The sequence below is a fragment of the Pristis pectinata genome, chromosome 2 (genome assembly GCF_009764475.1).
Source record: "Pristis pectinata isolate sPriPec2 chromosome 2, sPriPec2.1.pri, whole genome shotgun sequence".
Lineage (NCBI taxonomy): Eukaryota > Metazoa > Chordata > Chondrichthyes > Rhinopristiformes > Pristidae > Pristis > Pristis pectinata.
The window spans coordinates 133,348,295-133,375,851 of record NC_067406.1 but is presented as its reverse complement, the minus strand read 5'-3'; the positions used below and the strand labels follow the sequence as shown (position 1 = coordinate 133,375,851).

Sequence of the window (27,557 nt, the reverse complement as noted above, 5' to 3'; positions counted from 1 at the left end):
TCAAAATTAGAAATGGCTTTTACTATCTCCTAATCTGATGATAGATCCTGTTCATATTTCATCTATAATGGTGCTAAAATCCTTCTAAATCATTTTAGGGAAACCGTTTTGGTTGTACAATAGACGTAAAATCCCCTAGCTAATTAGTATGTTGACCCACATTTACTAATTAACTATAGCAACCGGGCAGAGCTAGGAATGGGGTGGCATGATCTATTGTTCAGAATTTAGTAGAACAAGCCATTATAATATAAAGAATATTAATTAAAATGGCAGGACATACTGAATCAAGTTCAAAGCTCAGATATAATTGACATTTTTCTAAAATAAATTCATGTCTATGCCTTGTTCTACGTTTCCAGTTTTGACCTTCATGTTCAAACTCTCCACGAATACTGATTCAAATCTCTTATTGATTTTTGCCACGTATAAAGTGACTGGCTACATCGTAGTTGTGCGATTCCTAATTAACTCAGATATTACATGACAGAGATGGAAAGCTCTCATTTTATTGTGCTGTTCAGGAGGCACTTTGTTTTTCAAATTAATGTAGATTGTGTTTCCTCAAGAAATCTTCTTGCCATGAAATGGTCTCACCACCTTTGATAACTGTGCAGTGATCCTCCACCTTCCTTCTCTTCACCTCCTGTAGCCAGTGCTTCTTGCTGGGGTCCAGTTTTATTAATGTTGGTGGCTCCTTTGTTTTCTGTCCATGTGGCATGGTAGTGTAACGGTTAGTGTAATGTTATTACAGCGCCAGCGACCCGGATCCAATTCTCGCCGCTGTCTGTAAGGAGTTTGTACATTCTCCCCGTGTGTCTGCGTGGGTTTCCTCTGGGTGCTCTGGTTTCCTCCCACATTCCAAAGACGTACAGGTTAGGAGCTGTGGGCATGCTATGTTGGTGCGGGAAACGTGGCCACACTTCCAGGCTGCCCCCAGAACACTCTACGCTAAAGGATACATTTCACTGTGTGTTTTGATGTACATGTGACTCATAAATAAATATCTATATCTATGTGTAACCTGGGAAGGCTACTCATTAATAGGGTGCAGAGATCTAAGTCACCCATTCTATTCTTGCTGTACCTTCCAGTAGTCACCAATCCCGTTCAGGAGAACGGGAACTTCTTATATTCCTCCCCATTGCCTGATCCACCAATAAAGTCAATTGTAAATTTCCATTCACTTGTAGGATTTTCAAACTTACCACTTAAAACATTTGTGTCATCCTAAATTGAGTCAAATGTCATTATAGCTGAACACAGGGTCCTGGTAAGGATTCTGGTGCATAAACAGACTAACAAACCATCAGAAAAAATAGTCATCTAACATTCAACACATTGGGCCTTATTCGTACTGTCAAAGTAGCTCATGATCATTCCAGAGAGAGAAGAATTCAGATGACCATAAACCACTTCCTTTAACCTCTAGTTCTCTCAAGGTTCCTCCACTCCCACCTCCCACAACTAGAACAAGGACCACATGGAATTATTTATTATGGATTCAAAGAATTTTTAAGGCAGAGAAGGGGGCCATTTGATCTATTGAGCCTATACTGGCTCCCAGTAGACCAATCATGTCAGTCCATTTCCCCCTGCTTTTTCTCCATAACCCCTGAACATTATTCCCTCTCAAGAGATTATCCAATTTTACTCAGAAACCTGTGACTGATTCTCCATCCATCACCACTGCAACAGTGAATTCCAGGTCAAAAACATTCTCTGAATAAAAAGCTTCTTTTTCCCCACATCTCTCTTGTATCTTTTGCCCAAGACTTTAAATTTGTGCCCACGGTTTTTCAACTATTTGTTTAAACTGGTCACAGCTTTGTATAGATCCATCAACCTTTCCTCAACCTTCTTTGAACACCCCATTTTCTCCAGACTCCCCTCATTCCCGGAACAACCCAAGTTCAAGGCACTTGAATCTACTGTTAACAAGAAACAAACTGCTGGAAGAACTCAGCAGGTTGAGCAGCATCTGTGGAGGCAAAGGACCATCCTGATGAAAGGTTTTGACCCAAAACGTCAACTGTCCCTCTGCCTCCACAGATGCTGCTTAACCTGCTGAGTTTCTCTAGCATTTTATCTTTTGCTCAAGGTTCCAGTATTTGCAGTATCTCTTGTTTCCGAATCTACATTTTCCACATGACCCCTTCCTCTTAATCCATTGAGCCAAATCCAACTCAAAACATCTCCTATCCTAACTTTGATTCTGCAATCCAACTTCTCCTGTCTCTCCCTCCTATCCTTTCCAAGACCTTTTGATCAGCTGTGTCCTAGGTGGCAGTTCTCACAAGTCTGGTGGGGAAGGTTCTGGGTTCAAATCCCACTCCAGAGACTTCAGCACAAAGATCCATGTCAATGCTCCCATGTAGTACCGAGGGAATGATGCACAGTCTCACAGCAGAGTCATTAAACAGTGAGGCCTTTATGTCCATCTGCTCTCTCAAATGGGAATGGTGGCACTATTTTGAATAAAGAGCAAAGAAGATATTTCCAGTGTTCTGGAACTAAAAGTCTCAGCATCACAGAACGGTAACATGATCATTATCATGAGGCTGTTTGTGGGAGCTTGCTGCATGTAAATTGTCTGTCACATCTCTGAAATTTTCTGTCAATTGAAAATTTCAAAACTGAAATCAACAAATTTTTGAAGCATCGTGGGAGCTCTGTAAGTTATTGGTGCTAAGTATTAATATGTTGTTGTTGTAAGAGTATCAATAGCTCGTGAATGGAGAAGAAAATTTAGCCAAGAGCTAATAGGGTGGCAGTACGAGAATCGTGGGCTGAAAGGCCTAATCCTTTTCCTTTGTCTTTAACTTTGCTAATGGCCTGGGTATTTAACATTGTTTTGTAGCAGAGCCATGCAGAGTAGGATCCTAGGTCTGATTCCTTGCTCTAAACTGATACAACTGATCTTAGCTAGAATTGATCTTTGTGGCCTTCAGCTCAGGAGGAGAAAACAATCCAGGAGTTTCCCCACAGGTAAACCCACCCATCCAACTATCTTGGCTGGGAATTGAAGATGGGCTCAAGGTTAGTTGCCATCCTTCCATAGTCAAATAGTCTACCAAGCAGCACTGAATGGATTCTGTCCCACAATAGAGATTCTGAACACACTGATCCTAAACCAGATAATAAAATAGCACATATTTTTGAGGCTTTGTGAGGGACAGGTCGTGCCTCATGAGCCTGATTGAATTCTTTGAGAATGTGACAAAACACATTGATGAAGGGAGAGCAGTGGATATGGTGTACATGGATTTTAGTAAGGCATTTGATAAGGTTCCTCATGGAAGGCTCATTCAGAAAGTCAGGAGGCATGGGAACCAGGGAAACTTGGCTGCGTGGATTCAGAATTAGTTCACCATAAGAAGACAGAGGGTGGTGGTAGATGGAGCGTATTCTGCCTGGATGTCAGTGACCGGTGGTGTTACACAGGGATCTGTTCTGGGACCCCTGATCTTCATGATTTTTATAAATGACTTGGATGAGGATGTGGAAGGGTGGGTTGATAAAGTTTTCAGATGACACGAAGGTTGGTGGTGTTGTGGATAGTGTAGAAGGTTGCTGTAGGTAACAACAGGACATTGACAGGATGCAGAGCTCAGCTGAGAAGTGGCAGATGGAGTTCAACCTGGAAAAGTGTGAAGTGATACACTTTGAAAGATTGAATCTGAAGGCAGAATACAAGGTTAATGGCAGGACTCTTAGCAGTGTGGAGGAACAGAGGCATCTTGGGGTCCACGTCCATAGATCCCTCAAGGTTGCTGCGCAGGTTGATAGGGTTGTTAAGAAGAGGTATGGTGTGTTGGCCTTCATTAGTCAGGGTATTGAGTTTAAGAGCTGCAAGGTAATGTTGCAGCTCTATAAAACTCTGTTTAGACCACACTTGGAGTATTGTGTTCAGTTCCGGTCACCTCATTATAGGAAGGATGTAGAAGCTTTAGAGAGGGTGCAGAGGAGATTTACCAGGATGCTACCTGGATTGGAGAGCATGTCTTATGAGGATAGGTTGAGTGAACTAGGGCTTTTCTCTTTGGCGTGGAGGAGGATGAGACGTGATTTGATAGTGTACAAGGTGATGAGAGGCATAGATCGAGTGGGCAGTCAGAGACTTTTTCCCAGGGTGAAAATGGCTAACATGAGGGGACATAATTTTAAGGTGATTGGAGGAAGGTATAAGGGGGATAACAGAGGTAAATTTTTTACACAGAGAGTGGTGGGTGTGTGGAATGCACTGTCTGCAGAGGTGGTGGAGGTAGATACATTTGGGACATTTAAGAGACTCTTAGATAGACACATGAATGACGGAAAAATGGAGGGCAATGTGGGAGAGAAGAGTTGGATCTTAGAGCAGGATAAAATGTCGGCACAACATCGTGGGCTGAAGGGTCTGTACTGTGCTGTAGTGTTCTCTTTGTTCCATACTGGCTGCCAAATAAGAAATGACAACCCTGGGACTTCCTTCCTTGTGCCACTATCCTCCTCACATGGACTGCAGCTCCTCAATTTAACTCAGTCAATTACGAAGTGATGCATTTTGGGTTGAATCAGGGCAGGACATACACAGTGAATGGCAGGGCCCTAGGGAGTGTTGTTGAACAGAAAGACCTCGGGGTGCAAGTACATTATTCCCTGAAAATGGCAACTCAGGTAGAGAGGGTAGTAAAGACGGCGAATGGCATTCTTGCCTTTGTCGGCTGAAGCCTTGAGTACAAGAGTTGGGACGTCATGTTACAGATCTATGTAACATTGGTTAGGCTGCACTTGGAGTATGGCATGCAGTTCTGCTCACCACACAGCAGGAAAGATACGATTGATGCTGGAGAGGGCGGAGAAAAGATTCACAAGGATGTTGCCTGGATCGGAGGGCTTGAGTTATAAGGAGAGATTAGATAAACTGGGTCTGAGGAGGCTGAGGGTTGACATGATAGAGGTATGTTAAATTATGAGAGGTGGAGATAGGGTAGCTAGCCAGAGTCTGTTCCTCTTGGGAGGGGTGTCTGAACTTAGAGGGCATGGACTAAAGGTGAGAGGGAGGAGGTTAGAAGGGAATCTGAGGGGTACATTTTACACATAAAGTGTAGCTGGTATCTGGAATGAGCTGCCAGAGGACAGGTACTTGAATGAGCAGGGCATAGAGGGATATAGAATTAATGCAGACAAGCGGGATTAGTGTAGGGAGGTATGATAGTCAGCCTGTTTCTTTGCCGAACAATTCTCTGACTTTATTAATCTAAGAAGGCTGCTCTCCTTCACCTTCTCAAGGGCAATTAGGGATGAGCAATAAATGGTGGCCTTGCCGGCAACACCCACACCTCAGAAAAGAATAAAACAATAAACAGATGACGAAGCAGTGAAGGAGGGGCAGGATGCAGCAGAATTTGTACCAAAATAGTACAGCAGTAAGAATAGAACAGATATATATTGAAACAAGAGTGAAGAATTTAAAAAAAGACACATTGAAATATCAAGTCTCTCAGAAAAATTGCCCTTCGAATAGACCCTGAAATTTGTAATTGCTGGATATTTTTATTCTTTGAAAAATCCTGAGCATTGCACAGTGCTGCATGGGTTATGTTTTATGCATTTGATTCCTTCAGACGGGAGAATCCATTACATTGGGAATTCCTAATGCGACGAAACTCCCTGGTGCCTGACAGCACCAATAACTCACAATGTGGCGAGACCGAAAACTAATATTGTGACGATATCAGCCCATCACTCAAGAACAACAATGAGATTTATCTGCCAAAATGAATTGCAGCCGGCGAACCTTGGGATGCAGCGCTCCAGTCCTCATCAATCTATGGAATCTGCTCCCGTCAGCTAAATGGTGCGTGTCAGAGAGGCGTAATCAGAACTCAGGGTGAGCATGACAGCAAGACTTGGTGTCGTTCATCGAGCCTACTTGCTGAAAGCACACAGGCAGCACTGGTCTGGGCTGGCAGTCTAGAATCTGGCTGTTGGTAGCATAAATGGTGCAGTAACATACATCACATAAGAATTTTCATTGGTACTGGTACTGGTTCATTATTGTCACGTGTACCGAGATACAGTGAAAACCTTTTGTTTGCATGTCATCCAGACAGATCATTCCATACATAAGTGCATTGAGGTAGTTAAAAGGAAAACAAAATGCAAAATGTAGTGTTACAGAGAAAGTGCGGTGCAGGTAGACAAATAAAGTACACTGGGAAATCCCGCTGTTATCAAACCTCTTGAACGAGCTCTTATATGCTGAAAGATTAACCCTTGATCTTTTAGCATATGAGAAGCTCCGTTCAAGAGTTTGATAACAATGGGATAGAAGCTGTCATTGAGCCTGATGGTGTATATTGCTCAGAATCTTTGCTCCTGCTATCTCTCTAATCTCCAGCTCAGGAAATCACCCACACTAGTTTAATTCTGTTCTTTTCTTCTTCACTGAATGTAATCACTGCTCCAATGGTGTCCATGCCTTCAGCTGCCTGGACACTAAGCTCAAGAAACCCCTGCCTCAGTCTATCACCCTCTCACCACTCTCTGCTCCTTTACAATGTTCTGAGCTTTACCTCACCTGCCCTAAAGACACCTCACCTGCTTCAGCGTCAATTTTTGTTTCAAGGAGCTGCTGTGAAGGGTTATTTTCCTATCAGAACAATAACAAAAAAGAAAATTGCACATGTTGGAAATCTGACATAAAAACAGAAACTGCTGGAGGCTCGCTGACTGTGGTATTTAATGAGGGAGAAGATAACTTTTTGTAAGATCAGGGACTTGAAGGCTATGTGGAACTGGTGCAGGGGAGCAGATGAGAACTAGGGTAGATCAGCCATGAGGGGTCAAGTGGCCTACTCCTGCTCCTATATTCCTATGCTCTTACGTTTACTCAGCAGGTCAAGCAGCATCTGTGAAAAGGGAAATAGGGTCGACTATTAAGAACCATTCATTAGAATTGGTACACAGAGAGAAAAAAGTAGTTTTAAGTTACAGAGAATGTGGTGGCAGAGGGCTGGATGGGACCTAGAACATAGAACAGTACAGAATAGGAACAGCCCTTCAGCCTACAAGGAGAGGTTAGACAAACTTGGATTGTTTTCTCTGGAGTGTTGGAGGCTGACGAGAGACCTGATAGAAGTTTATAAAGTTATGAGAGACATAGACAGGTTAAACAGGCAGATTCATTCTCCTAGGGTTGAAATGTCGAATACTAGAGGGCATAACTTTAAGGTGAGAAAGGGGAAAGTTTAATGGGGATTGTGGGGCAAGGTTTTTTTACACAGAGAGAGGTAAGTGCCTGGAATACACTGCCAGGGGTGGTAATGGAAGTAGATACAATAGTGGTGTTCAAGAGGCTTTTAGATAGGCACGTGAATAGGCAGAGAGCACAATGCCAAATTAAACTAATTCCTTCTGCCTGCACATGATCCATATCCCTCTATTCCCTCTGTATTCATGTTTCATTCTAACAGATAGGCACACATCTTGATCAACCTACCATTGTCAAATGCCTTACTGAAGTCCATGTAGACAAGGTGCACTGCTCTCCCCTCACCAATCTCCTCAAAAAACTCAATCAAGTCTGTAAGACATGACTTGCCCCACACAAAGCCATGCTGACTGTCCCTAAGTAGCCCAGGTTCTTCCAAATGTGAGGGAACCCTATTCCTAAGGATACTCTCCGATAGCTCCTGCTAAAGGGAATACCTGTGGTAGGTAGGAACCAGGGTGGGTGTGGGGATAGTTTGTTAATGGGGCAGTCAGAGGGTGACAAAGAAGGATGATGTGTTTCAAATAGCTGGTCAGGGTGTGCTCATGGAGAGTCAGCATCACAGACAGATGACTTACAGCAAAATTGGCCTATTTTGATATGGACAGAGGAAGCAAATGATCAGAAGTTGGAGAATGCAATATTGAATCCAGACTGTCTGTAATGTTCTATGTTCTCTGTTCTGAGACAACAACGTGCCCAGACAGAAGATGGAGTTTTGTTTCCCAGTTTAGCATTGGGTCTCATTATAACAGTGCAGGAGGCCACTGACAGATGTCAGAGGGGGAATGAGATGGAGAATTAAATTGGCATTTATGGGAATTTTACTAGGTCTGGCACTATATGAATGAAATTTGGTATTACATAGTTGACTACTCTCCCAGATGCAGCCACAGCTTGCCTGTGGTCAGGGTTTTGGGGGGTGGGGAGGGACAGTGACTGAAAGAGAGATGCAGGGTGAAGCAGGTGCTGCTACTTTGAATTGACGGGCCATTTGGTTTTGAGAAGATTAGCCTTTGATTTTTACCGGGTCCAGCAGGGTTAGGTGAGGGAAAGCAGAGAAGGGAAAAGGAGTGAGTTACCTGCACGGAAGGGCCCAGTATATAAACATCCTGCCAATCAGGACCTCGAACAGAAGCCAGTCTTACAACCAGTCCAGCGGATCAGGAGCAGAAACTGGGCCATAAGGGTTTCCTCAAGTTATGTGCCTGATTTCTAATGAGGTCTCAGGTTCAAGTGAAACCTTGAGAGCAATGTTAACAACCTTCTTTCCCAATTTTGACGAAGGGTCTCGGACACAAAACATTAATTCTCTTTCTTTCTCTACAGGCACTGCCTAACCTGCTGAACATTTTCTATTTTTATTTCAGATTTACAGCAGCTGCAGTGTTTTTGATTTTCAATATTATTATAAAATCCAATATTGGAGTCATTCAGTACGGAAACAGGCCCTTCAGCCCACATGTCCATGCTGACATCAGGGTCTATCTACCCTAACAATCCACTGGAGGAACTCAGTAGGTCGAGCAGCAGCTGTGGGGGGGGGAAGGAATTGGTATTGGTATTGGGTTATTATTGTCATTTGTACCAAGGTACAGTGAAAAACTTGTCTTGCATACCGATCGTACAGGTCAATTCATTACACAGTGCAGTTACATTGTGTTAATACAGAGTCCATTGAGGTAGTACAGGTAAAAACAATAACAGCGCAGAGTAAAGTGTCACAGCTACAGAGAAAGTGCAGTGCAATAAGGTGCAAGGTCACAAGACGTTTCAGGTCGAAACCCTGCATCAGGGCACTTCACAGTTCCTTTCCCCCTCACAGCTGCTGCTCGACCCGCTGAGTTCCTCCAGCAGATTGTTTGTTGCTCCAGATTCCAGCATCTACAGTCTCTTGTGTCTCCTATCTGGTATTGGTATTGGTTTATTATTGTCACTTGTACCGGGGTGCAGTGAAAAACTTGTCTTGCATACCGATCGTACAGGTCAATTCATTACACAGTGCAGTTACATTGAGTCAGTACAAAGTGCATTGATGTAGTAAAGGTAAAAACAATAACAGTACAGTGTAAAGTGTCACAGCTACAGAGAAAGTGCAGTGCAATAAGGTGCAAGGTCACAATAAGGTAGATCATGAGGTCATAGTCCATCTCATTGTATGAGGGAACCATTCATAGTCTTATCACAATGGGATAGAAGCTGTCCTTAAGTCTGGTGGTATGTGCCTTCAGGGTCCTGTATCTCCCACCCGATGGAAGAGGAGAGAAGAGAGAATGTCCCGGGTGGGTGGGGTCTTTGATTATGCTGGCTGCTTCACCAAGACAAAGAGAGGTAAAGACAGAGTCCAAGGAGGGGAGGCTGGAGTCTGTGATGCGCTTGGCTGTGTCCACAACTCTCTGCAGCTTTTTGCGGTGCTGGGCAGCGCAGTTGCCGTACCAAGCCATGATACACCCAGATAGGATGCTTTCTATAGTGCATCAGTAAAAGCTGGTGAGAGTCATTTACCAGTGCTCAGTTTGTAACTCTCTGTTTTCTCTGAAGGATATTAACATAGGGCAGGCACTAAATTAGTATTGATCACGTGGTTAGTTTAGGTTAAAATTGCATTTAAGATCTCACAGAGAGTGAATTTAGGATTTTGCCATGTGGTCAGTACGTTTTTATCTTATAAACAAGTCTGAGGTCTCACTTTTAATTTTTCCAAACAGTCTCTGAGGTGGTGGCTGTCTGGCTGTTCTGAACCACAGGAAAATCAGTATCAGTCAGACTTCCTCTCATGGCAGCTCATTCGAGGGCAACTCACTGACAGGCAATGGCTTCACAAACAAATATTACTGGCAGGCCCCTCATAGTGTGTCTACTGAATCCAACTTATGGGTCATTACAGCTTGAGTATTGAGCTGTCATCCAATGCAATGCCCTTCTAGGTAAGAGGGACAAGGAGAAGAGCTGTGGCATATTCAACATACTGACAGTGATGTGTTTCCTGTCATATTCCAAAGTTGTCAGAGTACTGTGAGTGCATAATCATTGATGCTCATTAAAATGCCTTTGGCTAGATGTTCAAACTCAGTCCAGTGCCCACATTGTGCAGTTATATTGTGGTAGTGTAAGCGAGTAGCTTTCTCATTGGATATGTAATGCAGAAAGTATGAGTTAATACTCCACCATGGCAGCTTGGGAATTTAAAATCGGCTAATTAAATGTATCTGGAATTAAAAGGCTCGTGCTGGCAATGGTGGCCATGAGAGTGGTCTTCCTGAGGGAAAGAAGTCTGCCGTTCTTAGCAGGCCTGGTCTGGATGTGACTCCAGCCCCAGAGCATTGTGATTTTCCTCTGAACTGGCACAGGAATAGAACATGGAACATAGAACAGTGCAGCACAGGAACAGGCCCTTCAGCCCACAATGGCTGTGCTGAACAAGATATTAAATTAAACTAACCCCTTCTGCCTGCACATGATCCATATCCATCCATTCCCTGCACGTTCATGTGCCAATCGAAACGCCTCTGTCATATCTGCTTCCACTACCACCCCTGGCAGTGCATTCCAGGCACCCACCACTCTCTGTGTAAAAAACTTGCCCAGCACATCCCTTTAAACTTTCCATCCTCACCTTAAAGCTATGTTCTCTAGTATTCAACACTGCTACCCTGGGTAAAAGATTCTGGCTGTCTACCCTTTCTATGACTCTCATAATTTTATAAACTTCTATTAGGCCTCTCCTCAGCCTCTGACGCTCCAGAGAAAACAACCCATGTCTGTCCAACCTCCCCTTATAGCTCATCCCCTCTCATCCAGGCAGCATCCTGGTAAACCTCTTCTGCACCCACTCCAAACCTCCACATCCTTTCTGTAACGGGGCGACCAGAAATGCACGCAATACTCTAAGTGCAGCCTAACCAAAGGTTCGTACAACTGCATCATGACTTCCTGACTCTGGTACTCTTTACCACTCTATCTACTTGCATGGCCACTTTCAGAGAGGTATGGACTTGGACCCCAAGATCCCTCTATCCATTAATGCTGTTAATGATCCTGCGATACTCCTAATGGCAGGGGAATGGGATGGGTGACATAAGTTGTCCTTGTCAACACTTCATGAATCCATAAACTTAAATAAACTTTTGAGTGTTGAATTGACCCTTATGAATGATGGGATTCTTGCTCTCTCTCTTCACGCCTGCTATGGTTTCCTATTGTTGCTGCTGATGTTCTGTGGAGGACCTCAAACACAGCCCTGCCACTCACCCTTTCAGCTCAGTCAGTTTTAAAGCCAGCATCATTCAACCCAGCGACATGCTGACAATCAGGCTCTTTTCCTTTTTGCCTGAGAGTTATAAATAGATCAGGATGAAGGTCAAACTGAAATTCCACCAGCATCTCAATGAGTGTTCGGGAGCCTTTGCGCAGAGACGACTTGCAGTTAACAGGTTTAACCTAGTAAAATGCCTTCAGGCACCTAGCAGAAACATTAACAGACTCAATTTATCTTCTAACACATCTCATCAGTTTATTGGGTCCATGCCAGGTCCCAAGGGAGCATTCCCATCAGTCCCACATCCCTTCTCCTTATTTCCCTGTGTCCCTACAACATATTCTCTCTCATACATCCCATCAACTCCCCTTCAATTCTTTTTGCCAGTAATGTACACTGAGGGGTAATTTACAGCAGACAATTAACTTACCAGCACGACTTTGGGACATGGGAAGAAACCGGAGCACTTGGTGGAAATCCGTCTGGTCACAGGGAGAACGTGCAGACTCTAGACCCTCAGTTCAGGAATCTCTGGAGCTGTGAGGCAACAGCACTAACTACAGTACTACCCCACTGGATCACGCCAGGAGACAGTGGGAGAGGTGAGCCCAAAAGGAGTTGAGAGAGTTGGTTCACAGTTCAGCTGTATATGATCCTTGCTCGCCCATTGCCCAACAGGGTTGGATTTATGAGGAATCTCTGATCCTCGTCAACCTTCAGCTCAGGGTGGGGGTGAGATGACATAGATGGGTGGTGTTTATTTCTGAGTCGAATGCCTGTGAATCTGTCAGGTCTAAAAGATGCTGGCAGGAGGTGAGAATCTAGGAGTTAGAATACTTGGAAATGATTTTAATTGTAGCAAATAATTTTGAATCATGGAATTGCTGCAGGTCCGTGGGACATCACATCTTTGCCACTCCCTGGTAGAGCTATCAGTTCTGTTGCCCTGCAAATTTTTCTCTTTGATGTGCCCACCAGATCAGTATATGCTAATGAAAAGAGAAAGACTGAGGCAAACCCAGACATGGATGACTGACAGAACTGGCCAGCTCTGATACAGAGGGAGAGAAAGGGTAAGTTATCTAAACTTAGAGTCATACAGCATGGAAACAGGCCCTTCGGCCCAACTGGTCCATGCCAACCAAAATTTCCATCAAAGCTAGTCCCATTTGCCCACGTTTGGCTGATATCCCTTCAAACCTTTCCTACCTATGTACCTGTCCAAGTGCCTTTTAATGTACCTCCCTCAACCACTTCCTCTGGCGGCTCATTTCCATATACTGACCACTCTCTGGGTAAAAAATTTGCCCCTCAGATTCCTATTAAATCTCTCCCCTCTCACCTTAAACCTGAGCCCTCTAGCTCTTGATTCCCCAACCCTGGGAAAAAGACATTGCATAGTGACCCTATCTGTGCCCCTCATGATTTTTGACAGCTCTGTCAACTCACACCTCATTCTCCTATGCTCCAATGAGAAAAGTCCCAACGTGCTCAACCTCTCTCCATAACTCAGTCCCGAGAACATCCTTGTAAATCTAGTGGGTGATGTTGGAGACTTAAGTCCAGAAGACTTAATGTGCCTAGATGGAAGAAGAGGTGTTGTTCCTCAAGTGATGGGCCTTATTGTAACAGTGCAGAAGGTCACAGATAAAGAGGTCAGGGCAAAAGTTGTCCTGAGCTCCTGGTTTCCTGCCATGTTAATTCCCAGCAAAAAAACAAACCGCTGGAGGAAGTCAGTGCATTAAGTAGCATCTACCAGATGCTGGAAGGCCTGGATAGAGTGGACATGGAGAGGGTGTTTCCATTAGTGGGAGAGTCTAGGATCTGAGGGCACAGCCTCAGAATAAAGGGATGCCCCTTTAAAACTGGGATGAGGAGGAATTTCTTCAGCCAGATGGCAGTGAATCTGTGGAATTCGCTGCCACGGAGGGCTGTGGAGGCCAAGTCATTGGGTGTATTTAAGGCAGAGATTGATAGGTTCTTGATCGGTAAGGGTGTTCATGGTTACAGGGAGAAGGTGGGAGAATGGGGTTGAAAAAAAATCAGCCATGATCGAATGGTAGAGCTGACACGATGGGCCGAATGGCCCAATTCTGCTCCTACATCTTATGGTCTTATCTGTGGAGGCAAAGTGATGGTTGACTTTTCAGACATTCTGCTTCCACTCTGACCTGCCAGTCTGTAGCCTCGTACGACGTTATAATGAGCCTAACACAAACTCGAGGAACAACATCTCATCTTCCATCTGAGCACGTTGTAGCTTCCAGACTCAATGTTGAATTCTCCCATTTTAAGTGTTATATTCTTATCAACATTATTAACAATATAATTATCTGGTCATTATCTCATCGCTGTGCACAAATTGGCTGCCCTGGCTTCCAGGACTGGAACAGAGACTGCATTTGAAAAGTACTTTATTGACTATAAGTCACTTTGGGTTGTCTTGTGGCTTGGACAGGTTCCCCATAAGTGTGAGTGTTTCTTTAATGTGATACTGCACTGAGTGAAAAACAAGCCTGAGAAGCCCACAGTCTGATTTTATACTTTTATGACTGCTTGCCAGTCTTTAATAACACAAATGGTGCACTGTGCTGTTTCAAAAAAAGTAACTAATCGTACTTCACATCGATTTTAGTGGCTACAGAAATAATTTCCTGTAAACCCCCTTTGGCTGCTGAAGGTGGTGATGAAAATTCAGGGTTAATTTAGGAAAGGATAGTGCCTCCAGTCTAATTGATATTATTAACAGTAATAATACCCAGGCTTTAAACAATCTGCATTTAATTACAAAACAATTTAGTATTTAGCGTAATTTAGGGTCGTAAAATTGAAAGCTGGTTGCTTGAATCATTGATAAGTACAAGGGCATATAAAAGTGATTCAAAGCCTTTGTAATTAATGTGTTAACTGAGAGTTAATAGGCAGTTCTGACTGTCAGTGAAAGTGATTCCTGAGGGGAGTTTGGAAGAAAGGGGAAAGAGATTAGTGGCTCCAGATGCCAATGGGCTCTGAGTGTGACCTTAAAGGCAGTGAATTTATTCTAGCCTGAAATAATTAGCAGACAGCAAACACTTGCCTGGTCAGAATTCAGTTGTTCATACAGATTGAGCTTGGTTCTTTGATGGTTAGCTGACCGTGCCCATTAGGCACTTGGAGGTAATTTGTCACTTGAGTTGTACGCAACTAATCCAGCTGCCTCCCCGAAAATAGGTATTGTTTACCCCGTGGTAATGAGACGCAAAGGGAATTGGAGTAGAGAAAGCTTGGGAGGAGGGTACAACTGAGGAGTAAGGGGCAAGGTCGTGGGGTTAAATGTGTGACTTAAATGAACTTCAGTTCTAGCTCCAGATTCAGATAAGATTTTTTTTAAACTTGCTTCTCTGGAAGTGAACACTGCCTGTCCCTTTAAGGGGTTTTGTTCAGGTTCTCGGCCAATTGTTCTGAATCCAGCCACCTGTAATTTTGAGGAAAGAATCTCAACTCCCATGACTGGGTCTTTACTTTGACAGCCTGCTTGGAGAACCATCCCACAGGGTCCAATAGTAATAACTAAAAATGGAAAAAGCTGGGAAAAAATACTCAGCAGGTCAGGCAGTATCTGTGGAAATTGATAAACAAAATTGGTCTATTATTGTCATGTGTACTGAGGTACAGTGAAAGACTTTGTTTTGCATGCCATCCAGACAGATCATTTCATCACATTAATACATTGAGGTAGTACAAGGGAAAAGCAATAACAGAATGCAGAGTACAGTGTTACAGTTACAGAGAAAGTGCAATGCAGCCAGAAAATAAGGTGCAGGCCCATGATGAGGTAGATTGTGAGGTTAAGAGTGCATCTTATCGTACAAGAGATCCATTCAACAGTCTTGTAACAGTGGATAGAAACTATTCTTGAGCTTGGTGGTATGTGCTTTCGGGCTTTTGTATCTTCTGCCCGATGGGAGGGGGGAGAAGATAGAATGTCTGGGGTGGGAGGGGTCTTTGGTTATGTTTGCTGGTTTACCGAGGCAATGCAAAGTGTAGGCAGAGTCCATGGAGGGGAGGCTGCTTTTTGTGATGTGTTGAGTTTCTTGTGCTCTCTTGCTGAAAGAGAAACTGCAAGAATTTCGAGACCAGGATCCTTCACCAGAACTGGGAATGAGAGAAAACATGTTAGTTTTGGGGAGCAGAGAAGATTGGGGAGGGATGGTTAGAGCAAAGGGAATATCCCCGGTAGGGTGAGACCAGATAACTTAACGTTGGAATTAAGCAGCAGTTAAGATTAGATTAAGCTTCTTTGTAATGTGGTACTAAAGGGAAGGCTGTGGAAGAAAGTGAGACCATATAAGATAAAGGAAAAACTGAGCCAATACGAGGAGAGGCAGAAGTGGACGGTTCTGATAAAGACAGAAGGAAAGAGTGAATAACCTAAGGTGGGAGAATTGGTATCGAGTCCCACCAGCTGCATCCGTCTCCTACAGGAGCTCCAGAACATTCAACCTGGACCAGCACCTTGTGGCCAAAGGTTTTTATTCCCCACAGAAACATTTCTATGAGGAACAGGTGGTACAACATGGTCCATGTCAATGAGGCCAGGCTCATCCTCGATAACAGCAGAGACAGGTAGACCTTTGGCATGTAAATACAGTTGGTGTTCGTGTTCCCAGTCTCCATGCACAGCTTGATGCAGCCACATACAATGACGACCATCTTGATGAGGAATCCATTGGGTGTATTTTGCCCCCAGTTTCCCAGGAGAGCTGTGAATCGCATCCCTGCGGTCACGATCCATTTTGGATCTCCAGATGAAATGGAAACTGATTCAGGAGACTGCCATGGCATAGGAGCAGGAGATGGGCCACGCCTGCATCACCAATACCAAAAGCACCTCCCAGCTGATGACTAGGCTTTTCTCCTGGGGTAAGGGGGGAGGTTCCCTCCCACATTTCCAGCCTCTGCTTCAACATAGTTATCCGCTCCAGCCAATTCTTTTCACAGATCCAGTGCTGAAGGGAACAAAGGATTTGTCAGACCAGTTGCGAAACGACATGACCTCTGTCTTGCTGTGATTGACTCTGGCCCCTGAGGTTAGTTCATCTAATCTCTAGACAAACCACTGGTTCGAGCAGAAGACGGCAACATTGTCCATTTACAAAGAGGGTTGACTGAGTGCTGCTGCTACCCGGGATCGTCACCCCTTTTATGCTTTTGTCCTTTCTGATGGATTCAGCAAATGGTTTAATGGGACAAACAGCAAATCAGGGGAGAGAGGGCAGCCTTGCCTGATTACATGTTTGATCAGGAGGCTTTGAGTTCCCCATCTGTAAATTTGGACTGCGCTAGTGACACCTGTGTAGAATCCTTGTATCCAACTTCAGCTTCCCTCCCCAAAGCCCATTTTGGAGAGTATGTCCATCCTGTACAAGTGCCATACCCTGTCAGAAGTTTTTTCCTGGTCCAAGCTGACCAGGCAAGTGTCCAACACCCTGTGCCACACATATGCAATTGTGTCCCCGAGCAGGGCAAGGATGTCAGAGAGCTTTCTGCGCAATTCTGGTCCAGGTGGATCACCTGCCTCGGAGCTGATTTGACTCAGTTGGTGATGGCCTTGGACAGAATCCACAATGAGATGGGTCACCAATTTCTGATCTTTCCCCCTCCCCCTTCTGCTTGTAGCCAAGTGTGACAATGCCCTTCTTCATGCTGCCAGCTAGAAACATAGCATTGTACACTTCCAGCAGGTGGCGGGCCCTCCAGTCTCACAGATCCAAGTACGACATGGACTCACTTTTAGGAATTCTATTCATCTCAAATGAACAGTTGAAGCTCATCCAGGGTCAGTTGCTGGTCCAGATTCTCCCACTTGCTATGCTGTACAACCCAGGAGACAGGAAGTTCTGTGAGGCTGTGTTCTCTGAGGACTTCCCATCATACAGGCTGGCGTAGAAGAATTTGTGGATCCTTAATACTGAGCTGTCCTCTTCCTCAAGGCTATGAATCACAAAACGCACTCTGTGAGTCTTTTGGAAGAAGAAGTGTGAACGTATCCTGTTCAATGGAGCAGACTCTCAAATACAACGAGCAGAATTTGCATGCTTTTTCTGGAGTTGATGTGATTGCCTCTGATTCTTTCACTGTCAGAAAACCTTCACCAATATTGAGGGGAACTCGTATAACAGACTGACAAAGCAGTGTCAAACAATATCCAGGCCATACTCTGTTAATTTGGACTGCGCTAGTGACATCTGTGTCAAGCACTTGTATCAAATTTCAGCTTCCCTTCCCAGAGCCCATTTTGGAGAGCATGTCCATCCTGTACATGTACAATATTCTATCAGAAGTCTTCTCCTGGTCTAAGCTGAACAATATCTAGGCCATAATCTTTTAACTACTCTGTGAGTGAGTAAAAATAAGTATTAACAATTACAGAACTTTTCCAGGATATGCTTGTGGAGGAGGTAGTCAATTATTTACATAGGAATATTAAAGTGAAAGTCTAGTTTATTGTCATATGCACAAGTGCAATGATAAACTTACTTGCAGCAGTATCCCAGGCATATAGCATCAGAGACACAACATTCACAGGAAATAACATTAATTAAACACAAATTGCACAAGAAAGGACACAGTTAGGACAAAAAAGTCCATTGTGGTGCAAAATGCTTATGGCATTGCTATGCTGAGGTAGTGCAGGTTGGTTCAAGAACCAAATGATCGAAGGAAAGTAATTGTTCTTGAACCTGGTGGTGTGGGACTTCAAGCTTCTGTACCTCCTGCCCGATGGTAGCTGTGAGAAGGTGACATTGCCTGGATCATGGGGATCTTTGATAACAGATGTTGCCTTCTTGAGGCAGCACCTCATGTAGATACTGCTGATGGTGGGGAGGGATGTTCTCATGATGTATTGGGCAGAGTCCACTACTCGTACATCTTCTTGCGTTCCTGTGCATTCGAATTGCCGTACCAGACTTAGTTGCAACCAGTCAGAATATTTTCAACGGTACGTCTGCAGAAGTTTGTTAGAGTGTTCAGTGAAATGCCAAACCTCCTTAACCTTCTAAGAAAGTAAAGATGCTCGTGCACCTTCCTTGTGATTGCATCTATGTGCTGGGCCCAGGACAGGTCATCTGATATATTAACACCCAGGAATGTAAAGATACTGACCCTCTCCACCACTGATCCATCAATGTAGACTGGCGCATGTTCACCCTCCTTCCCTTTCCTGAAGTCAACAATTAGCTCTTTAGTTTTACTGATGTTGAGCGAAAGGTTATTATTGCGGCACTTCTCAACCAGGTGTCCAATCTCATTCCTGTACACTGACTCATAGATTACTATTGATGCTACCAGTAAACTGGCAGTTCACATGGTCACGTGTCATTACTCTGCCTGCTACTTCGAAAAGGGTGTTAATCTATTTAAAATAACAGGTTGTTGTGCTAATATAGTACAGACTAAAAGGTGTAAAGGACATTTTCAGTGTTCACTCACTAATGGATTTTTTTTCCCAGTAGCAACCCCAGACCATTTGTATAGGCCAGATATTTTATTTACCGTGTAATTTATAAAGAGAGAGACTCCCTGCATTAAGGCACATCCAGACTGGAAAGTAAACTGACTGCTCCATGGTCCTGAGAAGTAATATCATAAGATTGTTAACATCACTGGCCAAAAGACTAGCTGTCAATTAGGTTTCATAGGTGCTACAGGCCCAACAACACATGGCCTGAGGAAAAAGGGGTTAAAATAAAACCTAATTGATTTTGTTTTTGATTTTTCTTTTCCCATCTTGGCTTCTGCAGCTGCCTACATCTGTTACCGCGAGCCTCCAGATGCATAAGCAGATTTGGAGTTGACCTCAATCAGGATTTCAACCTTTGAGTATGCCCATATGACAAGTGAGTACTTTGCAAGTGTGTCACCAGATTGAAATCGAATTGCTTGATTTGAGAAAAAAAATACATACAGTTATGTTGCCTTTGAGTAACTTTCTCGGACCAGATACATTGTCGAGACTCGGTGTGATTGTCTGCTAGAATTACAGTACAGGCAGCACGGAAAGAAGTCATTCTGTCCATTTTTGCCAGCTGTTGCTCTTTGACAGTGATGCAGTTAGTGCCTCTCCACCCAGTCATTCCCCATACTCCAGCAAGTTAGAGTGTAGATATGATCTGCTTGCTGGCTTTCATCACTCCGTCAAGGTACATCCCAGTTTATAACACTGTGCTCTCAGCTCAGCTCTCAGCTCCTATCAGCTAAGTGGAATAGTGTTGAACCTGGTTCCAGTTTGCCTAATTTGTTTGGGCTGAAGTATAATCTTTGATTATCATTAATTTAATATTCATCTATGTGCAGATATAATTCTGTGAAACCATTGCATTGTATTGCTTTACTCTCAGCTCCTATCTAATTCTTCTGCCAATGACATTAAAGATGCTTGACCCACTGAGTTCCTCCAGCAGTTTGTTTTTTTTTGCACCTTAACAATGACACTAATGAGCACAGAAGCTGCCGGGGAGGGTAACGCCGGGGGAGAAATTTGGCTTCAGTAAACAGACACACGAGCCTCGGCTGCTGGTTGTGTTCACTCGGCAGTCAGGTCAGGCTGGGTCTGTGGAGATGAAATGCAGAGATGAGTAAAAATGGTCACGGAGCATGTGTATTTACTGATGGCAACCAGCAACAAACCTCTTCCCCTTTGTTTTTCTAAGTAAACACCACGTTCCTATGAGTGCCTTCAGGTTTGTTTCGGACTCCAAAGAGAATCTTGTCTGGCATCAAAGTCACCAAGTTTGCATCTTTCTTGCTCTTTAGTTCCCTGATGATAGTGAGGAAGGGCTACCAGCCTTCTGAGAAGCTGGACAAATCTTCATCCATCTGAATCCCACTTCTCTGGAAGGCTTTTATGTCCTTCTGCCTCGGTATCTCTCTTCCCTTCTTTAAAAGTAGCCATTTACTTCCCCAGTTACTTGTTTTTCTCACCATCCTTTGGCTGTTCGGTCAAAGAAACTCTTTGAAATTCTCCGAGTGTTTGCACACTCACCTGTTGGGATGGAAGCTTGAACGGAGAAGAGCTTAATGTGTCTCAAGGCCCAAAGCAGGAGTAAGACAGAAGCAAAGTAAGGCCTGAGGGTTCAATGCAGCTGAAAAGCTTCCTGTAGTTGGCAGAGCCAATGACTGAGGATTGGAGAGGACTAGTTATTTCAAATTCAACCAATAATGGAACAGGCAGGTTTCTGATTTTTATTAAGATCTGACAGAAAACATAGCCACAGCATCAGCTAACAGAATGGATAGAGGGGTGTGTGCAACAGGGAAGAGCTTGCAACGATCAAGAACAACTCTTGAAATGATTGCAAGAGAGAGGGTAGCAGGGATATTTGGGGGAATCAGAAGATGGTTGGATGCCCTGGTAGGTACAAACAGGAGGCTTTGGAAGGAAGGGACATAGAACAGCTCTGGGGAATTTTAGCCAGTCTCCAAATAGAGATGATAGATTTGGAGTACCTTGTACATTCTTGGTCACCCTGTTATAAGAAAGACGAGGTTAAACTGGAAAGAGTGCGGAAAAGATTTATGAAGATGTTGCCAGGACTAGAGGGCCTGAGTTATAGGGAGAGGTTGGCCAGGCTAGGTCTTTATTCCTTGGAGCGTAGGAGAATGAGGAGTGACCTTATAGAAGTGTTTAAAATTATGAGAGGCATAGATAAGGTGGATGGTAACAGTCTTTTCCCCAGGGTAGGGGAGTCCAAAATGAGTGGGCATAGGTTTAGGGTGAGAGGGGAAAGATTTAAGAGGGACCTGAGGGGCAACTTTTCATGCAGAGGGTGGTGAGTATTTGGACTGAGCTGCCAGAGGAAGTGGTTGAGGCAAGTACAATAGTATCATTTAAGAAGCACTTGGATAGGTACATGGAGAGGTGGGGCTTAGAGGGATATGGACCGAATGCAGGAAATTGGGACTAGCTGGGTGGGCACCGTGGTCAGCATGGACTGGTTGGGCCGAAGGGCCTGTATCCATGCTCTGTTGCTCTATGACTCTAACTCTATGACCTGGAAGCTCTGGTCAGACTTTTGTTGGGCACTGATGCCGCAAACTAGATTTTGTATCATCAGGCTCTCAACAGACAGGTTGCTTGGCAAAAATTGGAGTGTGTATGACCACAAAGGTTTCCTTTAGCCTAATCCTTGATGGGTGGGCAATATCTTAATCCATTGAGGGTTCTGAATAGGCCATGACCATTTTGTATTTGCAAGGTACTTCCTCTCACTCTCTGATCCCCATAGTCCTTTGCTCTTCCTTAGCATGTGTTAATCTTTGAAGTTCAATGGCTCAGTGGAAAATAGCAATGGATAATATTGTTATTAAATGCATTATTTCTTAATCTTCAACTATTTATTATTACTGAATAGCTAACACAGATTTGTTAAGACTTGCTCTGGCTACAAAGTTTAGGGATGCTTAGAGGTCTTATGAATATCAAAAAAAAATGTAGATCTGAAATAAAACAGAAAATGTTGGAAATACTCAGCAGCTCAGGCAGCATCTGTGGAAAGTGACATGTAGTTGATGTTTTTGGTCCAAAACCCTTTGTCAGAACTGGGAAAGAGAGAAACCAACTGGATGTAGGTGAGGGATGGGTAGAACAGAGGTAATAACTCTAATAACGTGAGACCAAATGGGTTAATGTTACAATTAAGAAGCCCATTATGTGTTTGAGAGACATGAGAGTTACAAGAGACTGTAGATGCTGGAATCTGGAGCAAAAAATAAACTGCTGGAGGAACTCAGCAGGTGAGGCAGTATCTGTGGAGGCAGAGGGATGGTCGATGTTTCAGGTGAAGACCCTACATCAAGATCACAATCCCGACCTCCCCCACTCTGCTGAGTGTTCTATCCGCAATGAGTTCCAGGCCCGTCATGATGTCGAGCTCTTCCTCCTCTGTCTGCATGCCTACTTTTTTGAAAATAAGATAGAAAAAAAGAGTGAGCCACCTGGAGTTGTAGAATTTATTATCGAGTCCAAATATTGAGAAATTGCTTCTGGTTGCCAGTGTTAAAAACCATTCAGAATATTGGCTACCATTTGCACTCGGTTGCTGACATTTGCTTCCATTGGCTTCAGAGATACGGAAAGTGTGGAGATATCTCCAACTGACGGCCAATACTCTCTCTTGCATTTTGCGATTTTGGACAGAGGGATTTCTCCCTGATGCCCACTTCTTTCACACCTTTCAAATAAAATACATCATTTTCTCAGCCTTTCTTTTGGGAAACAAGCTCTCAGCCTGCACAGTCTTTCTGGTAATTCTAACCTCTTAGTTCTATAAGAATCTTTGGATCTCACCATGTGATTTGAAGACCATGATGCTCCACATGACTGACCCAAGGTTCCGTGTAGGATTAGCATAACTTTTCATGATCAATTTACACTAAAAGTTACCATCAGGAGAAACTTTGAGGAAGTCAATACCACAGAAGTTTCATGTGTTGGTTTATATTGTTCCTCATGTGAAGCCACTCTAACTCAATGGGAAGTTATAGAACTGTCTCTCAACTTTGTTCCCATCTATCAAGACTCCATTAAATTACCCCTGGGTATCCTGAAACACAGTAAGCACTCTTGGAGAGATAGATCATGGATAGATCATGCAGATTTTGCACAGAGCAGGAAAACAATTGTTTATGAAGGAGGGAAAGAATGTTCTGAGGACACAGCCTCAGAATAAAGGGATGTCCCTTTAAGACTGAGATGAAGAGGAATTTCTTCAGCCAGAAGGTGGTGAATCTGTGGAATTTGTTGCCACAGAGGATAGTAGAGGCCAAGTCATTGGGTATTTAAGGCAGAAATTGATAAATTCTTGATGGTTAAAGGAAGAAGGCGGGAGAATGGGGTTAAAAAAAATCAGCTATGATTGAATGGCAGAGCAGACTCGATGGGCTGAATGGCCTAATCCTGCTCCTATGTCTTACTGTATGGTCTTACTGATTTTGTTGATCTGATTAGGCAGAGCATATAATTAATAATGGATTTTTTGTGCAGGAATATTGGGGCCAATTCTCCAAATGAGTATTACAGAGTGCGAGGCAATCACAACTTGCCTCCATTGATCTTGCATTCATTTAAATTCATGGAAAATCATGGATACGGAGCTGAGTTTCCAGAGGGACTGAATGACCTTCACACTCCCATGTCAAGCTCCTGGTTTTAGGTTTAATCTTGTCTGATGATGTCATATAAGGAACCAACAAGTAATGAAAAAACAACCTTGTTCTTTTTAGTCTGTGAAATATTGGTCTTCCAGAGTAAAAAAAAAGCACCTGAAATTTTTATAGAAACACTATTGTTACGATTAAACATATAGATAATTGTTAGCTACTTCTTAAGGATTGATTTTCAAATTGTAAAGCAAAAGACAGTTAAATTAAAGGTCTGGAAAATTAGGATTCTTAATGATACACGAGAATAAAACAGTAATATCAAACTCTGTAATTTGCTTTCCTGAGATCTAGTCAATCACATGCAAAAACATTTAAATTACAAAGTGCCTGGATGTGATTTCATGCAGAGATAATAGTGAATACATGCCATTCAAAGTATACCTGTCTCCTATCCCACACTCATAGAGGCTCAAGCTGATTTGTCAGGTGTTTTACAATTTTATTCCAAGCAGAATTATTGACATGGTGTTCAAAGAAAAAGATATCAATAGCAGCTATATATGACCTCAGGAATAAAAACAGAAATTGCTGGAAACACTCAGCAGGTCAAGCAGCATCTGTGGAAAGAGAAACAAAGTTAATGTTGCAGGACTGGGACCTTTGGTCAAAATTGAGAAAGAGAGTCTTGCTATTACCAATACAGAATTGGGATCACCTTGGTGTGAAAGGATTAGATGAGGTGAAATTTTTAAAGTGTATCCAGAAGAGCTCTGTACGCAAGTACGTAAGATAAGATAAATGGTACTACTTGAGAATGTAGTCGGGCAAGTGGATGAAGTGTCAGTGGGTGAGCACTATGGGAATGGTGATCATAACTAGAGGTTTCAAAGTAGTTACGGAAAGGAATAAGGATAGTCCAGAAATTAAATGTCTGAAAGGAAGGATGTGGAAGCTTTAGAGAGGGTACAGAGGAGATTTACCAGGATGCTGCCTGGATTGGAGAGCATGTCTTATGAGGATAGGTTGAGTGAGCTAGGGCTTTTCTCTTTAAAGCAAAGGAGGATGATAGAGGTGTACAAGATCATAAGAGGCAAAGATTAAGTGGACAGTCAGAGACTTTTTCCCAGGGCGAAAATGGCTAACACGAGGGGGCATAATTTTAAGGTGATTGGAGGAATGTATAAGGGGGATGTCAGAGGTAAGTTTTTTTTACACAGAGGCGTACGTTTCCAAAGATGTACAGGTAAGTTAACTTGGGTTTAAAATGGGCGGCACGGACTCGTTGGACCAGAAGGGTCTGTTACCACGTTGTAAATAAAATTTTTAAAAAAAGAGAGTGGTGGATGTGTGGAACATACTGCTGGTAGAGGTTGTGGGGGCAGATTCATTAGCGACATTTAAGAGATTCTTAGATAGCCACATGAATGATAGAAAAATGGGGGTCTATGTGGGAGGGAAGGGTTAGATAGATATTAGAGCAGGATAAAATGTCAGCACAACACAGTGGGCTGAAGGGCCTGCACTGTGCTGTTATGTTCTATGTTCTAAATTAAGAGAAGGCTGATTTCAATATCATTAGATAGGTCCTTTCAATGTAGACTGGTAGTAGCAACTTGCAGCTAAATCTACTTTCAGGAAATGGGAGTCATTTAAAAGTGAATAGTGAGAGCTCAGGCCAATGTAAGGGTGAAGGGTAAGGATGGCAAGTCCAGGGAACCTTGGAGGTCCAGGGATATCGAGGTTTGATAAAGAGGAAACATATAGTAGGAATAGACGCTTGGGAGACAGGACCTTCAGGAGTGTAGAGAGTTGGGGGGGGGTGTTTAAAAATTAATTATGAGGGCAAAGTGGACCACAAAATGTCATTGGCTGATAAGGAAAATTCCAAGGCATTTTATAAGTAAGAGAATGGGGTTATTTGGGAATCAAAGGGGCAATCTGTGTCTGGAGCCAGAGGAAATGGTTGAGGTCTTAAATGAATACTTTTCATCTCTATTCACTATGAAGAAAGACATTGGAGTGATTTCAGTTGGGATGGTGAAATTGAAGAGCTTTTAAAGATTAACAATGAGGTATTAAATGTCTTAGCAGGGATAAATGTGGATAAATCCCTAGGTCCTGTTGAAATGTGTCCTGGGCTGCTGTGGGAGGCAAGGGAGGAGAGTGCTGGGGCCCTGACGGAGATGTTTAAATCTGTACTGTCCACAGCTGATATGCTAGATGGCTGGAAGACAGAAAATGTAATATGTTTATTCTAGAAGAGCAGCAGGGATAAGCCAGGCAATTATAGGCCAGTTAGTCTAACGCCAGTGGAAGCGAAATTATTGGAAACAATTTTGAAGGGTAGGATTAATCTGCACTTGGAAAAACAGAGATTGCTGCAGGATATTCAGCACAGATTATTGGCGGAAAACCTTAATTTAATTGATTTTTTTTCAAGAGGGAACTAAATGTGTTGATTTAGTTGAAATGGTTGATGTGGCTTACGTGAACGTCAGTAAGGCCTTTGACAAGGACCCACGTGGAAGGCAAATGCAAACGGTTGTTGGCAACAAGGCAAGTTGGCAAATTAGGTCCAAAATTTGCATCATTATGGGGGATAGAGGGTTGCTTATGGAAGCCTGTGACAAGTGGTATATACCATTAGGATCAGTGCAGGACCCTTGCTGTTTGTTTTATACATATTAATGACTAGGATGTCAATGTATGAGGCATAATTAGCAAGTTTGCAGGTGACACAAAAATGGTGGTGTTTTGTTAGTAGTGAGGAGGGTAGTCTAAGGCTAGAGAGTTATATTGATCAGCTTGTAAATTGGGCAGGGCAGTGGCAGATTGAAGTTAATCCTGATAAATATGAGGCGATGCATTGGGAAGTTTAGGACATATTTCATGAATGGCACGGCCATAGGTGTTGAGGAACAGAAGGAACTTGGTGTAAAAGTCCAAAGATCCCTGAAGGTGGCAGTACAGATGGATAGGACGGCGTAGTAGGTATATAGGATGTTTGCCTTCATTCAGCTAGTCATGCTACAAATTTCTAAAGTGTAATGGATAGGTCACAGGTGGAATATTGTGTGCATTTCTGGTTGGCACACTATAGGAAGGTGTGAGGCTGCAAGGGAGAGTGAGAATGTGCCAAGTGCATACAGGCAGCACCAGAGGTCAGGACTGAAACCAGGTTACTGAAGTTGTAAGGCAGCAGCTCTGCTAACTGTGCCATTGTGAGCAGTTGGGGGGCAGTGAAGGGACAGGAGGTGAAAGAATAAAGATAGAGAGTGCTGAAATCTATATTCTTGCAAGTATTTGGTATTGGCATTGGTTTATTATTGTCACTTGTATTGAGGAACAGTGAAAAACTTGTCTTGCATACCAATCGTACAGGTCAATTCATTACACAGAGCAGTTACATTGAGTTAGTACAGAGTGCATTGAGGTAGTACAGGTAAAAACAATAAAAGTACACTTTACTCTAAGTGTCACAGCTACAGGGAAAGTGCAGTGCAATAAGGTGCAAGGTCACAACAAGGTAGATCGTGAGGTCAGAGTCCATCTCATCATATAAAGAGTCCATCTATGGAGACACAAAAGACTTCAAATGCTGGAATCTGGAGCAAAAAAAACAATCTTCTGGAGGAACTCAGCGGGTTGAGCAGCATCTGTGGAGGCAAAGGGATGGTCGATGTTTCAGATTGAGACTCTGCATCAGGACTGAGAGTGTGGAGGAAAGGTAGCCAGTGTAAAGAGGTGAGAGGGGAGGGGTTAGACGGGCTGGAAGGTGATAGGTAGAACCAGGTGAGGTGGGGGATGATGGGCACATGGAGCCAGGTGGGATGCAGGGGGGGAGGGGGAGAGTTTAGAAACAGAGATTATGGGTTATAGGTGGAAACAGGTAAGGGA

At 43.4% G+C, this 27,557-nt stretch overlaps 1 protein-coding gene across 1 annotated transcript in view; it reads left to right on the top strand.

Moving 5' to 3' along the window:
• Positions 1–19,317: 19,317 nt before the first annotated feature.
• The window catches only part of nrg1 (neuregulin 1), a 365,600-nt gene continuing 357,360 nt past the window's right edge, over positions 19,318–27,557 (top strand). Inside the window, exon 1 of the mRNA XM_052045975.1 lies at positions 19,318–19,396. Within this exon, the coding sequence (XP_051901935.1) occupies positions 19,390–19,396 (7 nt within the window). The 5' untranslated portion in view covers positions 19,318–19,389. The remainder of the gene's footprint in view (positions 19,397–27,557) is intronic.